General features: G+C 42.8%; 1 protein-coding gene across 1 annotated transcript; it reads left to right on the top strand.

Moving 5' to 3' along the window:
* The first annotated feature begins 11,707 nt into the window (after positions 1–11,707).
* Positions 11,708–20,501, top strand: LOC128076789 (p53 apoptosis effector related to PMP-22-like). The gene is made up of 3 exons (XM_052674952.1): positions 11,708–12,012; positions 18,793–18,936; positions 19,516–20,501. Exons 1-3 carry the CDS (start codon positions 11,802–11,804, stop codon positions 19,749–19,751), a joined length of 591 nt encoding a protein of 196 aa, XP_052530912.1. The 5' UTR covers positions 11,708–11,801; the 3' UTR covers positions 19,752–20,501.
* Positions 20,502–20,759: the final 258 nt, after the last annotated feature.

The raw sequence follows: 20,759 nt of genomic DNA, 5'->3' as shown, positions 1-20,759 counted from the left end.
TTCTGATTTAGTTTGGGGTTGGTTGTTGGTTTTTTTGTTTGTTTGTTTTATTGTTTTTAATGCATTTATGATTGGGGACTGAGCAGATGTCAGGGGCTCAGCTTGGTGTAACATGTCCATAAAATAAACAAAGCTGTCAGTGAGACTTCTGTCAGAAGTTCATTTCACTTTTAGGAGAATTTTTCCTCAGCTGGAACGAACCTCAAGAAATTGTGACTGTAGGCAGAAAGGAGCAGTAGGAAATAACAGTTCTCTTTGAGTTCCCTATAGAGCTTCTCCCCTAGGAAAGTGCTATGTTGGGATTCTCTCATCCACCAGGTAACGTGTTCTGAGAACTCTTGTAGGAGTTCCTCAATTTTGCTGCTTTTGCTCTTTTATCATTAAAAATGTATTTGAGAAGTGTGGAGTGGCAGGAAGCTGTCGTACAGACATCAGCACTGCATGTGTTTGGGACTTGCCAGAGCCAATGATGTAAGTGCTGCCTCATTAAGTTCTTCTCATTAAGTTTCAAAAAACTCCCAGACCTCTGAAAAGCACATACACACACACAAACCCACAAACAAACGCCTTAGATTCCTATTCCTTTGGGATCTGAGGTAATTTCTAAATGTCTTACAAAAATGTAACTAAAGCCTAGGGACGATGGAGATTTGTTATTTCTGCTACCAGAAGTGCCCAGTGTACCAACATACACAATCCTTTATACACAGACAATAAACAGTTTTGCCCCAAACATTATTTAAAGAGAGAACACAGGTTAAGCAAAGTTCAGTTTTGTTTATTTCTTCTCTAAAGAAATTAAGGAATAGATTGCTTTATTACTAAATTACTAAATTACTAAATTACTCGCCTAAAGCCACACACAGTTTGAGAAGTGCTGTGTCTGAGGCAAAGCTGTGGGCAGAGATCTCCTGAGCCATAGCTATCCTAGCTTTTCAGAGTACTAGCATTTAATAACATATTATTCAAAGCTACTGGTAAATCAGAATGGCTCTTTTCCTTATAAATGAAGGAGTGTCAAAAGGTAATAAGTGGGCAGAAAACAATATAACTGCCTGTGCTGTGCACTGTGTTACTAAATTCTCCTTTAGAGAAATATGTACAAGAATACAAAGGAAGCCGAAATCTGACCCATCTATAATTTATAATACTTATTATATTTTGGGGACAGCCATCTCTTTGTGAACGTAAGTTCTTTTATTTACAGGTGGAGGCTGCTCATGATTTGCATGCTAATACATTCACAACTGCAAAGCCTATAAATTAGCCTCGGGTTCATTATGGCAGTGCCATTGTTCTACTTGCTAGTATGTAATCCAATCCCAAATGTTACTAATGTCCTCAGAATAAACCAGTTTGAGGGAAGCTTGAGGGAAGACCTTCACTTCTGTAGTATTAGCACACATACACAACTCTTTTCCACTAACAAAAGAAAAAAAACAAAAACAAACATGAAGTGACTGGGGGGAAACTGTCAAGTGTTTCAAAAAGATGAGCACAAAAGCCTAATGCTCAAGAAAATGGAATGCTGTTGCTATGTTCTGAGGTGCTAATACATCAGTTCAGCCAAAGGGATGAATTTATGGCAGCTTTTTAATGGGTTCCCGATAAAAATATCTTCATAAAGGATTAAGTCACTTGGTTGTCAAGCTGTTTGCATCCTAACGTGTCATACGGGAACATTCATGTAGTGATTAGTGTGCCTAGTTCTCTGAAGCAGACACCGAGGACCTTTTCCCGTGAGCCTTATAAAGGCAGTTCTGACTTTTAGTCAGGATTTTAGGATCGTGTCAAAATTTCGCTCCTTCACTAAACTGCCCAAAAGACAATATGCAGTGCAGACAAAGTGGGCACCTGTGCATTATTCACAGCTGTAGGATGCCCCCTGTATTAATTCTCTTTGCCCAAGTTACCCAGATAGTATTGCACCACTTGCTCAACTACCAAGCATTCAGCTGCTGACAGCTCTGCAGGCTCTGCTTTGCTACTGTGGTAAGGTGAAGAGCAGTTTCACCTCACCTGGATACACTTCCACCCACTCTTGTACTTTCCATTTGGTTACTTTTAACTGTGCTGGGAGGCAGATGTACCATCCCTCAAATGTGAAACCCTTACGAACTCCAAACGCTATCTTTAACATAAGAAAGATCTTAATCAGAGTGCACGGATAGAGCTACTGTTAGCAAGCTCTCACCCACTGCCCAGACTTGTCTTTGCGTTACCCTACTGCTTGCATCACCTGGTCTTTTCATTCCTTCCCCTCAACTCTCCACCTACTCTTCCCCAGAAACCTCCATTCCTTGCTCGCTACAGGCAGGTGACTGTAAATGAGAAGATCTGAAAAAGAATTCTGCCTAGGTCTTCAGAGCAGGAGGGGAACAAGGCTCCAGGTCATTGCACAGGTGTGGTGTTGGATTCAGGATCCAGGTGTATCTGCACACAACAGATGTACTAGTATCTTGAATTTCTATATTAAATTCTGTTTGATGATGAGAGCTGGCTATTTATTTATTTACCTGTAAATCTCTTGTTTGTCAGAGCAGGTTGCACTGGAGTGGAAAAGCAGGGCTCAGCATGAGTCATAACCCAGAAAAAGTTTCTGCCAGGAATGCACATTATAGTGCTTTGCAGCATTGCCCAGGTGATAAGCACAATCACGCTGTTGTTGTCTTCATGTTGTCAGTCTCATACCACCAGGAATGACAAGATTCACTGTGATTTATTCAAATGAGGATGTAAGGAGGGAGATCTCCATTTCCTTTTCTTATTTTTGTCTTTTCCATACTGACAGAAGAAAGCAGAAATAAAGCATAAAGAGAAATAGGTACTAATTTAAAACAGACACAGGAATATAGAAAATATGTTATTATGGTTAAATGTAGGATTTTCGCCTCAGTACTGTTCAATTCTACTTTGGATGTTGCAAAGAACTGCACAAGGTGAAATCCAAATCTGAGGCCCAGAGAACTTTCATCCATCTGTGCTACTGAGCTTGTTACATGGATGCTCCACCACACTCCGCAGTCCCTGCAGCTGGCAGATAACTCACAGGTCTGACACGAAGAGCAGTCCCACTGAGCTCAGTGGGGCCCGGCTAGCTACGAGCTTGGCTCAGAGTGTGAGAGGAGTGCCTGGTGTTCTTACTGAAATCAGACTCTGGGTAGCTGAAAGAGTTGCCAGTATTTGAGAAGTTCATCGATGCTTCTCATGATTATTGTTTCTTTTTTATTTTTTCCCAGCCATGTGAATGATGGAATTCACTGGATATCATTGTTTGGGTGCCACTGGAAATTATAGCACCGGAGCCCAAAACAGAGCTGATTCCCCTCCAGTTTCTGATTGCATTCACTTTCTGTACATGGCACCACTCTCTTTACAGCAGCATGTGTGGAGAAAAAAAGATCTTGTAGCATTTTTATTCAGATCAGCTGTGATAAAGCCTCTTTCCTCTGCCTGTTTTGCTTTCCTCTAAGCTTTTGATGAACCTACATTTTGGTCCTAGTTCCATCATACTTTGTACTACAGAGATCCAAGGAACTGTTTCTTCATAAATGGGGGCAAGGAAAAGCATGCAAAAACTAGAAACAAGCATTCTACTATGATGGTTTGAAAGTGTACATTTTCCTCTGTGTGTATTTAACACTTTACATCTTGGCCATATGTTCCTCTTCTCATCAATTTGCCTTTTAGATTGTTTTTTAACACTTGCCTGTTTTCTTGCTTCTGTAACAGAAGGGAAGTTGATCTTTCATTTGTTCCGCAAATATCCTTTATTGTCCCAGGTTTTATTACTCCATCTGTTATTGTGTGATCACTTGAAATCTCTCGTGGTCTCACTTTTCCAACTGATCAAACTGCACTGCAGGTTATATTTCAATTTAATTGCTAACTACCATATGATGTATAAACTAGAAAGAGAGGAACAGAAAGATGAGAGTATTTTTCCCCTGTCTACCATTCCTCTCTTCCTTTATACGCATATATCGTCAGTGCTTACTTATTATTGGTGACAGCGTTTAAACTAAATCCCTCATCTACATTCTTTTTAACTCAAATCTGTTGCTTCCAGCTCAGTGTTTACCACTTGAAAGAGCAAAAGTGTTTACAGAATATGCTTGCCAACACTTGAGAGTAATATGCAGACAGTGTCCCACTCTATGATCTAATGAAACACAACCTTACCAAGACAGAAACTTTCCCCCTGAGCACAGTGTTTCCCTTTTCTCCTTGTTTTCCATCTCCAGACTTCTCTTTCTGAGAACTGTTACTCTTGCTTGCACGTGGTTGTTCCAACTGCATATCTGTGTAATTTAAAATTTGTTTTTCATCTAAGTTTTTGGTAATTTACAGATAATATCTTCTGCAAAGTCCCTTTTTGTTCACCTGCATTCAGCTATTTCTGTTTCTATCACAGCAAGATGCTCAAGAAAGAAGCTTTTAAAATCAGAGGCACAGTGCTGTTTCTGCGAGGGAAAGATGATCCTGGAAGTGTGGCCAAGATGAATTGAAGAAGATTTGGCAGCAGAACAAATAGAGATTTCTCTGTCTGTCCAGTGCTGTGGGAGAGAAAACAGCATTATTTATAACCACTGTTTTGCATAATAGAACAGCAAAATGGGTCAATGCCAGAGAGGAACACAGAAGCAGCTCCTGCTGTAACAAGGCTTGGGAGAGGATGCGTGAGCGACAGACCCCCTGACTTGCTCCTCAAATAATGACTCAGTCTCCTGATGTTCATGCACACTGAGTGAATTCAGTATCACGTTCACATGCACTATTAATTTGGTTTTGTGATCCCTCATTTGAGCATGTACTTAAAGACCAGATTGTCACTTGGAAATCAGGCTTCAGTGGACTGAGCCATTGCATGAGTCATTTATAAAAGCTAATCAGGGTCTTTAATGTAGAGCTGTGCAGCAAAATGCACCCTGTCTGGTTCTGCGTATGCACATGGAGACTGAATGTATCCCAAAAGCTCCTCCCTGGTGCCACTGCTGGGAACAAAAACATCATTTAAAAAGAGCCAAAAAGAGCAAAAAGCTGACAATCTTCTGCAATGTTGTGAGCAGATTTGAGATGTGGGTGGCTTTACAGAGGGGAAAGTGGAACCGAGACAGGAAATATGGATTGAAGCAAGGAAATGCAAATATAGTACAAAAGAAAGCTTCTGTAATTGTCCTCAGTTTCTGAGGTGTTTCCTGCCCCCTGCTGGTAGCAGCCGTCCCCGGGACGCTGCTCCATGGGGTGAAAGCCGCCTGGAGTCGGAAGCAGGAACGCTGGCTCCTCCGGGCTTGGAGAAGTGCAACCATCAGTGGGTACATCACCTCTTCTATCAGAGTGCTGGAACCGCAGCAGGAGCCTCGGGTCTCGTTTAAACACATCTGAGGAGAGTTCTCAGAATGGCACACGAAGTGGACAGTATCTCCATAGATCATGCCAAGCTACAATGTTTCCATTTCTAGGTTTTCCAAAATACAGTTTCTCTCAACTTACCTGAAGTGAGCGCATAATTTAGAACAAATACGATCATGCTGCTCTCTAAGAATTAGTAACTGTTCCCTGGATCTCTGTGAATAACTAGAAAATGGAAAAATAAGCAAACAAATACACAAACTACAATCCATGAAAACCTACAAACTCTCACACGTAAGAATACAATACCATGCCTTAGGTTTTCTTTGAGGGGTGCAAGAGAGGGATCAAAAAGAAATATTCTCAATTTGAGAAAATAAGATTTACACGCTGTACCCAGCTCCCATCTCTGGAGTAGCAGTTTCAGGGTCAGTTGGGCAATACTGAGAACTCCGTTACTACCGTTTAGCATCATGCATGGTCATATCATGGATATGGTACAATCATGATCTAAGTGATTTTGAGGCATCTAAAGAGCTCTAAGTTAAAACCTCTCCCATTAGGGATTCTGTCATTTCCTTCATTAGAGGCAGAATTTCATTTCATTTTCATTCACTTCAAAGATAGAACAGAGACTTCTGCACAACTCAAATGCAGAAAACTTCAGTAGCTGAGTCAGTGCCCTCACAAGCACCTTAATGCCTCTCTTCACAGCCACCGTAGGCACATCGTGTGCAGAAGGAGAGCTCTTCACCCTCTTTGTATTTATACAAGGATATGCTGGAATGAGAAAGAATTAGTCAGCCTCTTAGGCTGTGCTGATGCTCTTGTGTTGATCATCCAACCTGGTATTTTTGCACGGCTCTTAAAGCAGTCTCAGCAGCACATCAATTGCAAAGAGCACATCCAGGGGTTGATGAGTTTCTGACATAAGCTGAATTCAACTAAGAGCTCCTGACAAAACCTAGTCAGGAAAAAAATAGACTGCTTTTAAATTCAGATAATGGCAAAGTTTTACACAGATAAGGAAGCAGAAATTTGATTTGGAAACTGCTGGAGTGTTCGATGGGGGTTGCACCACCTCCCATCCCAATTCTGTTTTATGGCTTGAGTGACTTCCTTGTTTTGGTGATGCTCGTTAGTGTCTAAATAGAGATCTTACTACCATGATGCCTGAAGAAAGATTAAGCAGAATTAGGGCACTTGAACACTGAGGAAAGCAAGCATAAGATGCTGCAGGACAACACCCATGCATTAAAAAATAATTGGATTTACAACAGCTGTTCACTCTGCGAACATTGATTTTTTCCTAGATGCTTTAAACAATATGTAAACAGGACAGAAAAAAAATGTCTTCAGGTAAAATGGGAAAAGGAGAAGAGCTCCAGCCCTGAGGGGATCCCAAGGAGAACCCTGTCCTGCCCCATGGCCTCCAGTGTGGGGGCTGAGCTGTGATCTTTGCTCTCTGTTGCTCACTATGTCCCCCAAACACACCCTTGGGAATCAGCCTGCAGGTTCCTACCCTTACTCTCTGCAAAGCTGTATCCGTGAGAATCCTGCTGTGCCCATTTGGGCTGGAGCTGATGGCTGACCTTCACTCAGCACTGCCTTGCTCTCTCTGATATCTTGGTGAGTAATTGCTGGCAGTGGTAAATGATTTACTCTATGCACAGCACCATCTGCAGGAGAAGCACATCCTTTGTTATATTAAAGAAAAAAATACAGCTGTTGAGCCCAAAAGATTATTAACTGATCTAATTATTGGCATAATAAAAAACTAAAAGTAAGGATAATGGTGGTGAAAGAGGTATACAGTTCCTTTTTTCCCGTGGTAAAAGAAGAATTTGAAGCAGAGGTTTAGATTTTCATAATAACCACAGTAACTATGTTCACAGCTGAAAGTAACATCCATTTGACAGAGGAGCATGATCCAAAATGCCCAGATAGAATCAGACGTTTCCAGTAATGTAGTAAAGCAAACCTGCAGTTGGGTTTTCCAATTGGGTTTTCATGTAATTAAATACTGGGCATCTTTTCCTCACGATCATAGCATTACGTGCTTTTCATGCACGTATTTTTGCAGCCCCCAGACTACTACCATCTGGTCCCCATGTTTGTGCTGGCTACACAAGCTGGAGGTGACAGAAACTACATATGCTGCTGGAGCTGCCTATTTTGCTTGCAGGAGGCAATGGTTTATCTATTTTCTAGCTTTTCTCACTATTAAATCAAAGTAACATTGGAACTGAATGCAGATGACTTCTCTGTCCTTTAGGTCCTTGGTCACATGAAAGGAAGTCTTTGGTGTGTTATCTTTTTACTTCAGATGGATTTCCCAGTCGTTTTTTCTTTTTCTTGCATGTCATCTGTATAGCATGTTGGTATACAGCCTCCTCATAGGGAATGACATTTCCATCAATAGTACCCAGAAATGCAAGGAATTCTATGGGGAATTTTCACCTTAAGGTATTCCTGCTCTGCAAATGTAATGCTGTGCTTAACTGCATGCATTGCTGGTGTGTAGAGGGTAGTGCCACTAGCAGGCAAGATGTGAAGCACAATGAGGTAAATAGGAGGACATCCTGGGATCTCCATTGACAAAGCCCCATGTTTACAACTAAGAGGGGACTCATCTCCCTCCTCATGCAGTCACCAGGGAGTGCTGGGCATGCCATGAGGACTGTTGACACCAAAGGAGGGATTTGGTGGGCTTGGTATGGCATGACACTGTGGGGTCATACTGCCCCAGCACCCCATTGAGCTTCTTGCCTCTCTGGATATCACTGCAGGGCATGCCCTGTTTTAGGAAATCCATTAATGCAATTAATAAACAGCAACCAGCTATATGTGCCTTTCTGAACTGGGGAAACTCTCTAATGTCTGACCTTCTAACAAAGTGAGCAATTTTCTGATCTGTGTGTCCTTGCTATATTTCTCACAGAATTGATGAAATTTAACCTCACTTCTCTTCCAGCAATAGACAACAGCTCCTATGTTTTCTGCTAAAGCAAACAGCTTCTGTACCTACTTCTGAGGTGACTTCAGTGCTGGCAATGAGCTGCTGGAAAGATGTCTCTCAGCACTGAGCACACAAAGTCCTCTCTACAGCCAAAAAACTTAATTCTTCCCTCTCCTCTTTGCAAAAATTACATAGTGACATATCAAACATGCAATCTAGTAGTTCAAGCAAAAATTATCAATTTGGAATGAAATCTTAATGGTGGGCATGGAAATAAAGAATGAATGAAGAAAACTATTTTGGTTGCAGTGTGGTGTCGATGATCTGATAGGATGTGAAAAGGACCAAGTTATGGTAATCAAGGATTCAAAAATGATAATAAAAAAACTGGTAACAATTCGAATTGGTATCACAGAAGAAGGGTGCCAGGAACTGAAGGGTGAAAGAGGAGTTAGAAACAAAAACTATACACACAGACATATACATGTGCGCAGATATCACAGAATCACAGTATCAAAGAATCACCAAGGTTGGAAAAGACCCACAAGATCATCAGTCCAACCATCCACCCATCACCAATAGTACTCACTAAACCGTGTCCCTCAACACAACGTCAAAACGTTCCTTGAACACCTCCAGGGTCGGTGACTCCATCACCTCCCTGCGCAACCCATTCCAGTGCTTCAACACTCTTTCAGAGAAGTAGTATTTCCTAATGTCCAGCCTGAATTTCCCCTGGCTCAGCTTGAAGCCCTTCCCTCCAGTCCTATCATTAGTTACACCGGAGAAGAGGCCGACCCCCAGCTCACTACAACCTCCCTTCAGGTAGTTATAGAGAGCAATAAGGTCTGCCCTGAGCCTCCTCTGCTCCAGACCGAACAATCTCAGCTCCTTCAGCCGCTTCTCATAAAGCTCAGGCTCAACCTGGCCACTAGGGTAAAAAGGAACAAGAAATTCTTTTACAAATATATCATCATATAAGAGGAGGACTAAGGAGAATCTCCATTCTTTACTGGATGAGGCTGGGAATGTGACCACTGAGGATGAGCAAAAGGCAGAGATATGTGTACATACATATGTATAAGCGTATATATATGTATTGCAATCTCAGTATGCCAGAATCAAAAGGCCATTAAATCTTCCAGATAGGTGACTTAAAGACAGATTAGATTTTAAAATTAGCCCTTCATTATTTTGTCAGCCAATATGAGCTTGATAGGCAAAAGCCCTTGAGACCATGGTAACTAGTCCCTCCATACTATTCAGAAATGGATAATCTTAAAATCATCAACTTTAAAATGCTTTTCTGCAGTTTCCACTAATTATTACTATAGTCCATAGCTATAGCTTTTCATTTACACACCATACAAAATATATACAAATAATCTTTTAAAGCTACTTTTTAATACAAATAATGTACTTTGAATGTCACTGACAGAACAAAAACTTCACACCGTCCCATTTTTTCTCTCAAACAAGCACATAAGAACACATTATGTCCAGATACACATACCTTCTTCATAGATTTTTCTGGTGGGAACTTTGAGGAGAATGCTGAGAGGCCTGGTGAAACTTCACCTGGTTTGAGGTAACTTGTCTGAGATTTTTGCAACTTCTTTATACCATCTTGTAGTTCTGTTTTTGGTATCACAACACTCAAATGAATTTTACTGTACCTCCTCCCTAGAACAGAATGGAGCTGCATCAGAGGAGAATCAGGCTGAGTGTTAGGAAAATGTTCTTCACCAGAGAGCAGTGGGCAAGGAACAGGCTGCCCAGGGCAGTGGGCAAAGGCCCAATCTGTCAGAGTTCAAGGAGCATTTAAACAGCACTCTTGAACATAGGGTTTCATTGTTGGGTAGTCCTGTACGGAGCCAGGGGTTGGACTCAGTGATACTCATGAGTCCCTTCCAACACAGAATATTCTGTGATTCTATGACATCAGTCAGCTTGAACACATTCCACATGGCTGTGACAAAATCTCATTTGGTGCAGTCCAGTATGAACTTCTAGCCCCACATCCTCCTTGAATCCCATGTAATTTGCCTTACCCAGTAATTGCTTTCGGCCCTTCAGACCTCAAACATTTGCTGCCCTACTAACCTCTTTGTTGAAACCTTGAAGCTGCTCTTAAAACTTGACCAAATGTGCGTGTTATAAGCCCAATATGCATGCATCCCATGTGATCAGCACATCTGCCTATATGAATAGAGTAGGCACTGATGCTAGACAATGGGATAACATGGGGATAACACAATGGAATGCGTGCCGATCTTAATGTGGAGAAGTGTTTCTCCTGTGACTGTGATATTCGGTGAGCCTTCGTGTCATATAATGGGGAAACCTTAATTTTGCTCACCTTTGGGGTACATTTCCAGATACGGAATGGGGAATGGGTATAGAGGTCCTGAGTACCACCCCTGTACTGTGTCTGGCACAGCCTGGTTGAATGACAGAGCACAATAGCCATCAAGCATTTCAAAACCACACATTTGTTTAATGCTAACCTTCATGCCATGATGCAGTTTCCTTGTGAATAATGTCATATTCCCATCCTCAAATAACACCTTTCTTTCTTCTTCTCATTTGCATTAAAATTGTCCAAAAATTGGGCAAGGAATTGACTATTTCAATCATGAAACAACATATAATATTATAAGTGTTTAGTGCCTAAAGTGGCTGCCATAATTAGTGTTATTGAGTTTAGGCAATGATGATCTTTCTTTATCTGGTGAATGGAGAGGAGAAATATGAGCCAAATACCAGGAGAAAAGGCAGGGCTTGTGAAGCACAGTGAATGAGGGCCAGAAGTTTTTGCTGTGGTTTTCTACATCTGCAAAGGTGGGAAGAAAGTCAGATAGACTTGAGAGCATCTGTGGGTTTAATGTAGGGGTATCATGCAGAGTCGTGTAACCAAACGAAAGTTAAAAGAAGGCTCGTGTGTACTGAAGACCTGACAGGCAGAGTTGTGAGGATGCCCCTAGCCAACACACAGCACTGCATATTTTAGGACAGAAACATTTGGATTAGGCATGGTGATACACCCTGATGTTAGAGGTGTCCATCCAGGCAGTTTGGGGGTTTCATGGCTGTTGTGGCTTTTTCCCTGTGACAGAGCTGTCACGAACAAGGGCACAGGGCTACACCACGACCATGACCAAGAAGTGGAGTTTGACGTAGGAGGATAGAAGCTAGTAAGGAGTTAAAGAGTGGGACAGGAACATAACTGGACATTTACTTGGCACAGATGGAGTAGGGTCAGGGTGAGGAGCAGGACCCAGCCCCGCACTCTCCATTCCGCCAGCCCCACAGGTTGCCGCTGCCACGCTCACTCCCAGGAATGTGGGTGGGACTCCCTCCTCCCAGCGTGCTTTAAAGCTCAGTTCCGACAGCCAGCCAGCCAGACTCTGCTTGGAGGAGCGTCCTTGCGGCACCCACCCTTCCCTCCCCGAGCAGCTCGGGCTCACAGGTGCCCCAACAGCCCGGCGGGATGGTGGCGTGCAGCCTCGCTTGCTGGCGGTGCCGTTGGCTCCTGCCCCTGCTGCTGGGCCTGGCCATCATCATGGGTATCATTGCACTGGCAGGCCGGGGCTGGCTGGAGTCTGAGTCGGAGCCCTACGTGCACCAAGCGTCGCTGTGGGAGAGCTGCACGCGGGGCGAGCAGGACCTCAACTGGAACTGTGAATCTCTCATGGACTATGGTAAGCGGGGAGCCCGCCTGTCCCTCCGGGACCCTGTCCTCTGGTGGCTGCAGCTCAGGGGAGATAAGGCTGGAAACATTTGTCCAGCACGCACTGGCAAAGCGAAGGCTGTCAGCCCTTCTGTGGTGGTGTAGCTGCTGCCTGGGATGGGGTTTTCCAAGACAGAACCGGTGCTATTTCAGGGCCTTAATGAACAAAAAGACAGGACCTCAGACTGCTTTAGGCATCTTTCCTATCAGGAGTAAGGAACAAGGCTTGCTTTTTATTTTTTTTTATAACTGAAGTAAGAGAGCCAATTGGCCACAAATCTGCTTTCAGCAGTTCTCTGTGCGTTGCAGAGCAGGCAGCCTCACCCTACAGCACGCAGCTCCCTCGCCGACCCACTGCAGGAGAGTTTGCACTGGGCTTCCCTGCACCTGGGCAACAGCAAAGCTGCCCCCTTGCTAGGGGAAGGGGACCCTTAACCATGCCTGGCTAAAGAATGCCTCCCGACCTGCAGCTTGGATTTGCAAATGGAAAACATGCAGCTTCCTGTATATATCTCCCTATTGCACTAAGTCATAAATCAGGGAGTAACTGTGCCTTGGCTTTATCTTACTTCACTTCTTTATATCTGGCATTACCAGTGTAATATTCTTACCACATAGTCCCAGTTTGTCTTTCTCAGGGACATTCTGTTTTTATCTTCTTTTCTATCTGTGGTCTGTTTTGCATCTGCTTTTCTCACAGACAGAATGTTTCGGGACAAACAGACACGCCCTATAGTCCTGGATGAGGGTACTTTGGGGACCGCATCTGGAAGCTGGAAGGGACGGTTCCAGCCTGTACATGGGCGGCAGGGAGGCTTCCTCCCAGCACTGTGCTTGCCATTGCAACTCAGTGAAATCTGGAATGTTTTGCAAAAGCTTTGCTATCATTTACCAGCCTGGTGGTTGCTGTAGGCCTTACTCTAAGTGGCAGAAATCTCGTTGTCCCACTACCCAGAGCCAAAAAACTAGCACAGGAGAGTGGGTAAAATCTGCTTTGCATGAAGTGTCTGTGCAGTAGAGCTGCTGAGGTCTGCTTTCTCCTGCAGTGTCCCTGCCTCTCATCTATGAGTGATGAAGGGTGCGTGCCTTGTTTCAGCCTTGTGTCTTCTAGGGCAACAGTGACTTTATGAAGTTTTCAACCGTTCTGTCGAAGGAGAATGGTATCCCTGACTGCTTATTTAACCTTAAACAAGGCTCATTCAAATCCTTGGCTTAGACTGATTAACTTGGCTTTGCCTCTTCTCTCGCTTTGAGGAAATCAGGGCCACTGTCTGCTTAATGTCTATTTGCATCCAGAGACAGGATGTAAAATATGAGTTTGGGTTTGATTTGTTTCCAGTTTTCTATGCTAATGCAATTAGACTCTAAGTAGGTGAGGGCATTTGCAAAGGAAGGAATGCCTAGCAGGCCTTCACAGCACTGCTGCAGGAAAGTAAATTAATTGAGGTGCACAACTTGTGTTTTGCATATGATAACTACTCCAGACTAACCATCTTGTTCCTCCAGATGAAAACAAAATTTCAGAGTGGTCCCTATTAGTAGAAAGCCGCATTAGACATCTTCTTAATTGAGCTGTGGCATATATGCTGGGAGAGGGAGAGAAAAAGCAGTTTGATCACTTACTTTAAATAGTAAAGAGGGGCAGGAACAGACTAACAAAGTTTTGCAAATAAGAATGTCTCCTACACTGAATTGCTTCTTAGTGAACATTTTACAGTCCCCATAAGATAGAAAAAATAAAAAGGGAAAAATAAGAGTAGAATATCCTTCAGTAGGGAGGTGAAGAATGGATTTTGATTTGATATCTCTACTGGTTTGCACCTGGCAAGTACCTGCCTGGCAGTATCTGTGTATTTATTAACATGTTGCAACACAGAGCTGCCATACTTCATAATGTATGACTCAAAATGACTTTGTTTGGCCCAGTGCAGTATAAAACTGGTGACTGTGTTTGAAACATATCAGTAAGCCATCAGATATGAGGAAGATTGTTTGCAGCGTGGTTGCATGGGGAGGGCGATTACCTTTGTCTAAACAGTGATGACCCTATATGTTTAGGGACAGTGTTAGTGGGCGACAGCATCTTCTAAGACCTCAACATCTGCTCCCAGTGACTTTAGTTTGAGTCCTCACAGTGAGGGATGGGTGTGTACATGTGCAGTAAAAGTGGTTAACTCCTTCTTACGTTCCTAACAGCTGGTTGGTATTCAATAAGTACACAATAGCTGACTTAGAAAAATGGAGGCATTCATCTGCATCCTCAGTAAGTGCCGGGGAAAAAAAAAAAAAAAGAGGTGGGACTACCTCTATGAATCATGTTTCCTTGCTGCTGTGCCACTGTGCCCATGGCTCAAAGAACTGGACTTCGACACCACAGGTCGTTAGTGGAACTGTGTGCATGTGCCGCCTTCACCAAGGGGCCGGGTAAATAAAGGAGGAACATTGCAGGTACATTCACCGTGCCCTTGCCTCTGTTCAAGCATAGCTTAATCTGATTTATGGTGGCAGGATGTGTCCTAGCAAACAAATGAGCAGGGTGAAGGCACTCAGAGGACACTAACAGAGAAGCAGCAGTCGGCATGGCCAGCTACACCCAGCAGACGTGTCTTGAAACTCCCCAGCAGCAGGACAGGCTTGTCTCCTGCCAGAAAGTAGGCACACCTTTACTGCAAGCAGCAGCAAGGCAATGAAGGCTGGAAACAAACAGGATTTTGCCTCTCCTGACTTGCAAAGGGCTGCAACCAGATTTTCATTTAGCATTTTGGTAGTATAGCAATTGGTATTTCCAGACTGCTAAAACCAAGGGAGAGCTGGGATACCTAGTGTTAATTCCTAGCAGGCTCTTCAGACAGTCCCTCAGTTCTGGGCTGCCCTGGGCTTGTGATGGGCGTGCACATACTTTTCCCTCACTGGTTATGGCGTCATGGAAATTTGAATGTTATGAAAGCAAGAAAATATTGCTGGCAGTGCTCTCTTGCTGGCAGTCCGCTACTCCTTTGTTTTGTCAACAAAGACATATTTTCTGGACTTCCCATGTTATGAGCTTTCAACACCAAAGAAAAATTGCTGCTGTCATTTATATACAGAAAACTGTTTACAACTAAAGTGTAAAACTCTGTCTCAACTAAGCATGTCATAGTAAAAACTTCTACCTGAAGATTCCAGTTATCCACAAGCTGATAAACCAGCTTCCAATTTGGTAAATAAGCGAACCAAGATGAGAAGGGTTTGTTACTTCATATCCTGCAGTGCTTTATCTTCCTGCTAGACTATTTTCTCGGTCCTTTTATTCATTTCTGCGGGGAAATCTCAATGTAAATGTCCTGTAGAGCTCCCATTTCTTCCCAACTGACGCTGAGCCAAATAAAATCAGGAAGTACAGCTAAAACTGAGACTTCCGTGTTTGTATGTCATTATGTTTTCTTTTTAATTTCATCCTATTAATGATACTCACCATTAACTTCAAGTAGTCCTGAACCATCCTAGTTATTTGCATGCTAACATTTGCAGCTTAGTTCTTTTGCATAGTCGTTATTAATTAAGCTGTATAATAAAACTCTTAATCTTTTCCATCAACTATAGCTCTCATATAGGCTTTTTTTCTTCTTCCCAACCCCCTCCCTCCCCCCAAAAAAAAAAAGTTCTTTAAATACTTCACTGCTGCTTGGATGCAAAGAACTCTACTTTGAGTAGTTACCTGGGTAACAGAAATACCTCAAACTGCTTGCATTAATGATCTCCCATTCTTCTGACTCTCTATTTATACAGCCCCAAATTACTTTGTTTGTATTGTTGTTTGATTTCATAGACAGATGTCATATTTATACCTGTTTTGAGTTAGAAATTGTATTAAATAAAGGAATAAGAGATTTTTTTATTTCTATAGCATATATAAATTCTGGCTATCTCTCTTGTGGTTATTACAAAGTTCTCTGAGCACAAGCCATCCAAATGTTGGGGCTGATCTGACCTTCTCAGACTGTCAGCAGATCTCTCCCACAATTAAGGCAGAGACACAATACCTACCTCTGCCTCTGGAAGTTGGGTGCCACAGGTGAAGAACTGAAGCAGAGGCTCAGCAGCTTTTTGGAGGACGCAGAGCCAGAAAGCCTATCTTAACCGGCATGGGGATGATGGGGTTAACGTTTTTGAGATTTCCCTTCCACTGTATATAGCCACATGTTCCTGCTCTTCCTGGAATTCCCTTCAATGCTAATGTGGTGGGCTGGCTGTTCTGTAGCTGTTATCTTGTCGTGCCCTGAGCAGATCAGTCCGTCACAGGGCCCAGCACCAAAGGCTCATCTTATCAGGCCTTATCAGTATTATCAGTGCTGATAAGTGCTGCAGGAGCAGATAACCCAGTGGGAGGGGGAAAGGTATGTGCTTGCCAGCACTGAATTTTATTGCATGTGAGCACAAAAACTACTGTACATATTCCAATGATGGTACTCGCTGCTGCTCTGTTCCTGAAGATCTGAAAAAAGCTGGGTTTGAGAATAATGTTCCTGATATCTCCTGTGGCTATGTGGTTTATCACTTTCATACTGCCAGAGACAAGCAAATAAGTCACTGTGAGTGAGGCCAGGGCTGATGTATCCCAAAGCTTGTTATACTTGTAAACTAAGCACACAGAGCCTGGAAAGAGCAGAGATAGCACCGGGGGCTTTGCAGCCTGTACCTCTTGCAGTCCTGTTTGTGCTGCAGCAAACATTAAGGCATCCAACTTGCTGGCAGTTTTGGGTTTGCAATCGAACCTGCATGAGACAGATGCCAAGCCTGGCTCTCTGCACTGTGCCAGCATACATAGTGCATCTGTAGGGGAAAGCACTTTGATAACTAAGAATTCCTGGTTGCCCTTGTTATTTTTTTTCTCCTATTAGAGGAGATATCAATAAATAGCATTCCTAGTTTTAGTTTGAATTACTTTTCCTGAGCTGGCTGTGTGTAGTGGCTAAATATTCCTTTACATTCCTTATCCCTAAATAAATCCTTTGTGGAGATGACACCCAGTACCTGCATTAGGCATGTCAGATAATATTTTGAAGGAAAAGCTGTTACAGGACCACTGACACCACTGTCATCTCCAAAAGCTGGTGGGGTGTCCTCCCTCCCTCCTCCCCCTGCAGCACTCTCCTGGGGAACAGAGACAAAACACGCAGGACTGGCTGCAGGAGGCTGGCAAGAACTGGTTTGAAAAGATTTTACTGTCTTAAGTAGCTCCAAGAAAAGCCTTTTGTTTACCCTTTCCATTCCAGCTTGACTTCATTCAGGAGGAGGTGGCGGCTGAGGGCTTGAGGCTGAAAACTCTCTGGTAGGGAGCGGCTGTGTTTCACTTCTGATTTTTGAATGGGGGGGGCAAGAGAAAAAAATTAGACTGGTCTCATGAAAACAGCTGTAAAATAATGCTTTGCTTTCAAATAGGAAATTGCTGTATGGAATAGAAGTATCTGTGATAGTTTTACTGTATTCTCTGCCTTAACTGACTTTTTTTTTTTTTAACAGCAGATCAAGTGGGCTAAGATCAAGTGGACTTCAGCTCTTCAGGAAAAAGTTCTCTCTTTTTTTTATTTATTTAATCTTTTACAGGGAAATGACTTAAATTACAGAGGTTATGTGAAAAACAATGTTTCTCCAGAACCATTTCAGTCATACCGGAACAGACAACTCTGATGAAAGGGAGATTTTTTTGTAAAATACTCTGGCCTAAATCTCACTGTTCCCTTTATTCCTATGTTAAAGGGATTTCAGGATCTGGCCCTACCTATGTCTGAATGTGTGGAAGTCAGAAGCTATGTTATGTGGACTTGGAAAGGGAGCTGTGGTGACAGCTCAGTGGAACCCAAGGACTGAGGTGGATATGGTTACCCCTGTGGGCAGGTGTCCTGCCTCTAGGGCAGGAAACACCTGTGTATTTTGGCATTCACACTCAAACTCCTGGCACATTTTTAAAGAAAATGAGCTCTGCCACAGTGGGAACCTTTCACAAGCCTGCATCACTGCGAAATTTAAATCTCTGGCTGTTTCCCAAGGACTCTGTGCAGTGCTCAGCCCCACCAAATCTCAAAGTAATGATTCAGAGGACTCTTTCACTTTACCTCTGACTCCACTACCTCTCCACCCATGATATTTTACCTATTACTAAGTCGTTTTGGCTGTGAATAGATATTTATCTTCAAGAGCATTCTCCTTGTTGTCGTGTCTCAGCTCGACTACTCCACGTCTGTTTTTGGTCATGCTAATGTTAATTCACATACAGTGTTCTTGTCGTAAGCAAGCAGACAGGAAGCTGTATGGTGACAACATTATTATTTCCCAGCAATTCTCTCTACTGTTGTACTATCATCTGCTCTCATACTTTCCTGTGCATGGAAGTGGTTTTCTAAATTTGCATGTCAAAATGGAGTGATGATGATAAAGCACATTCTGACAGGTTGTGTGCTCTTTCTGCTCAGAGATCTATAGATCTCCCACACATACTGAGTTTGGAGGTGTTATTGCCACTACCACGCTATGCTATGTCTCTCTTTTCAGCAGGACAAATTAGCAGGCAGAGTGTTCAGTGCTGCTTCTCTGATGATCATGTCTCTCTGCAGCTGTGCACTTTGGAGACATTCAATGTTGCTTTGGCATAAAGTATGCATTTTACAGCAAAGCATTTCAACAAAGAATGACTGAAAGGAACAGAAGACCTGCAGTGACCTACAGCTGAGTGCACTGCTGCCTGTGACACCTTTCTTCTTTTCTTTTCAAGGATGGGGGAGAGCAGCAGCTGCTACATACCTCGTTGGCTTTGTGATCCTGGTCATCTGTTTCGCCCTCGCAGTCATCGCATTCTCAATTGAAATACTGCGCTTCAACTTTGTGAGAGGAATTGGAGGCTTGCTATTTGTTGTTGGTAAGGCTGGGTGCAAAGATAAGGTTGTATTAGATGTAAAACAGGCATGAGCAGAAAAGCATGCTAGATGGAGCCTTCCTTGTGAAGTAATCTGTCTTTGGTTTATGACTCATTTTCATGGAAAATGAGATATTTAACCTGTGCCCTGAGTGTAATCAACGAGTTCCCAAAAACAGCGCATGGGGGCAACCAACAGCTTTGACCCTGCAAGTCACATATTAAGGCTTCGAAGCCGGCAGCCCCAGGCCTTCCATTTTCCCAAGGGAGGGAAGAGCTGTGGGTATGGTAGAAGCAGGAGGTGACTGCCCCATCAGGACAGACACCTGGCTGTGGGATAGGGCTGTTCTGGGCACACGTGAGTACCTCAGTGAGGCAGCAGTGCCAGCTGCAGCTGCCACTAGGCAGCTGGGGACCTGCCCAGACCAGGAATCATGCACTGCTGCAAGAATGGGACTGGAGCTAATCCTTATGTATGTGAAGGGGCAATGCAGTTATCTCAATATATCTTTTCTTAGTGGGGAACGTAACAACAGCATTCACTGTCATTTACTCTTGGCATTCTTTGCTTTCTTTCTTTAGCTGCATTCCAAATCATAGGGCTGGTCATCTATCCAGTGAAATTCACAGAAGAAATTCCACTGATAGGAGCTAATATGTTCAGCTGGGCCTACGGTTTCGGTTGGGCCAGCACTGTTGTTGTGATAGGTTGTGCTTTCTTCTTCTGCTGCCTCCCCAACTGGGAAGATGAAGTCCTGGGAAACATCAAGCCGACATACTACTACTCCTCCCCAGATAGAGCACCATACTTAAATTGAAAAGTTAAATCCAACAGCAATCAACTGTCAAAGCAATAGAAGAGCACCTTTGCTGCAAATGTTGGTGCAATTATGAGAGACTGAAAAAAAAACCAACTCAAAACCTTACCTTATTTTTTCAGTATATTTCTTACAAGCACTGGTTAAAAAAAAAATAAATTAAAAAACATTGGCAACCGTAAGCAAATAACTTTTACCTAAAGTATTATTTACATATTCTCATGTCAGTTCTGTTTTGGTGGTTTACTTACTCCTTTCCCTCCCAACTGAGTCATCCTTATTTTATTCAAATATATCCTTACAAATAAAGATGTAGCTTTTCAAGCCGGAAAGGAGGAGAGATTTTAAACAACCTACAGGGGGGACCTGCAAGCTTTTTTATTTTTTTCACCTGTGACAAAATGGCTTTACATAGAATTAGGAAAAAATAAAATCCTTCCAAAGAAAGCTTTTTCTTCTGCCAAAAATCGGTCCAAAGGAAGGAACTTTGCTGAGTCTTTTACAGTCATATGCTGCCTAAGAATCACTTCTTGTTCCTGTTACTGGACTATTGTTGACTATTAAGTGTATGAACTGAGGGGAAAATAAAACTTATTTTTTCCACCATCTGTTGCAGTTAAATGGAGCCAGTGTGTATAATGGTGGCTAACATACTGGAGTTTTTGCGGCCACTGCAAGACATGCTACAAAGACATATATAATTAAATATACATTGTCACAGAGAGAACAAATAAATCTTCAGATGTTAAACTGTGTGCATTATTAAGTTGTATTTGGGAGATTCTTGTTTAAAAAACACTTTTCAGTAGAAACATATACTGTTCTTTATGCCTGCCCTTTTAAAACTGCAATTTTAATTATCAGACATGGCTTGGAAGGAAATCTTAACACGTGCTGTTGAAAACATCCAGAAGTTTCTAAAATTGACTGAGGGGCCTGGGGACTTATAAACCTGGGAATGCTTTGTGAGTCGCTAGAGATAACTGATATAAATAGAAAAGCAGGCTG

This window comes from Tympanuchus pallidicinctus, unplaced genomic scaffold (genome assembly GCF_026119805.1).
Source record: "Tympanuchus pallidicinctus isolate F22 unplaced genomic scaffold, pur_lepc_1.0 scaffold1, whole genome shotgun sequence".
Classification (NCBI taxonomy): Eukaryota; Metazoa; Chordata; class Aves; order Galliformes; family Phasianidae; genus Tympanuchus; species Tympanuchus pallidicinctus.
This window is presented reverse-complemented; position numbering and strand designations above follow the sequence as displayed.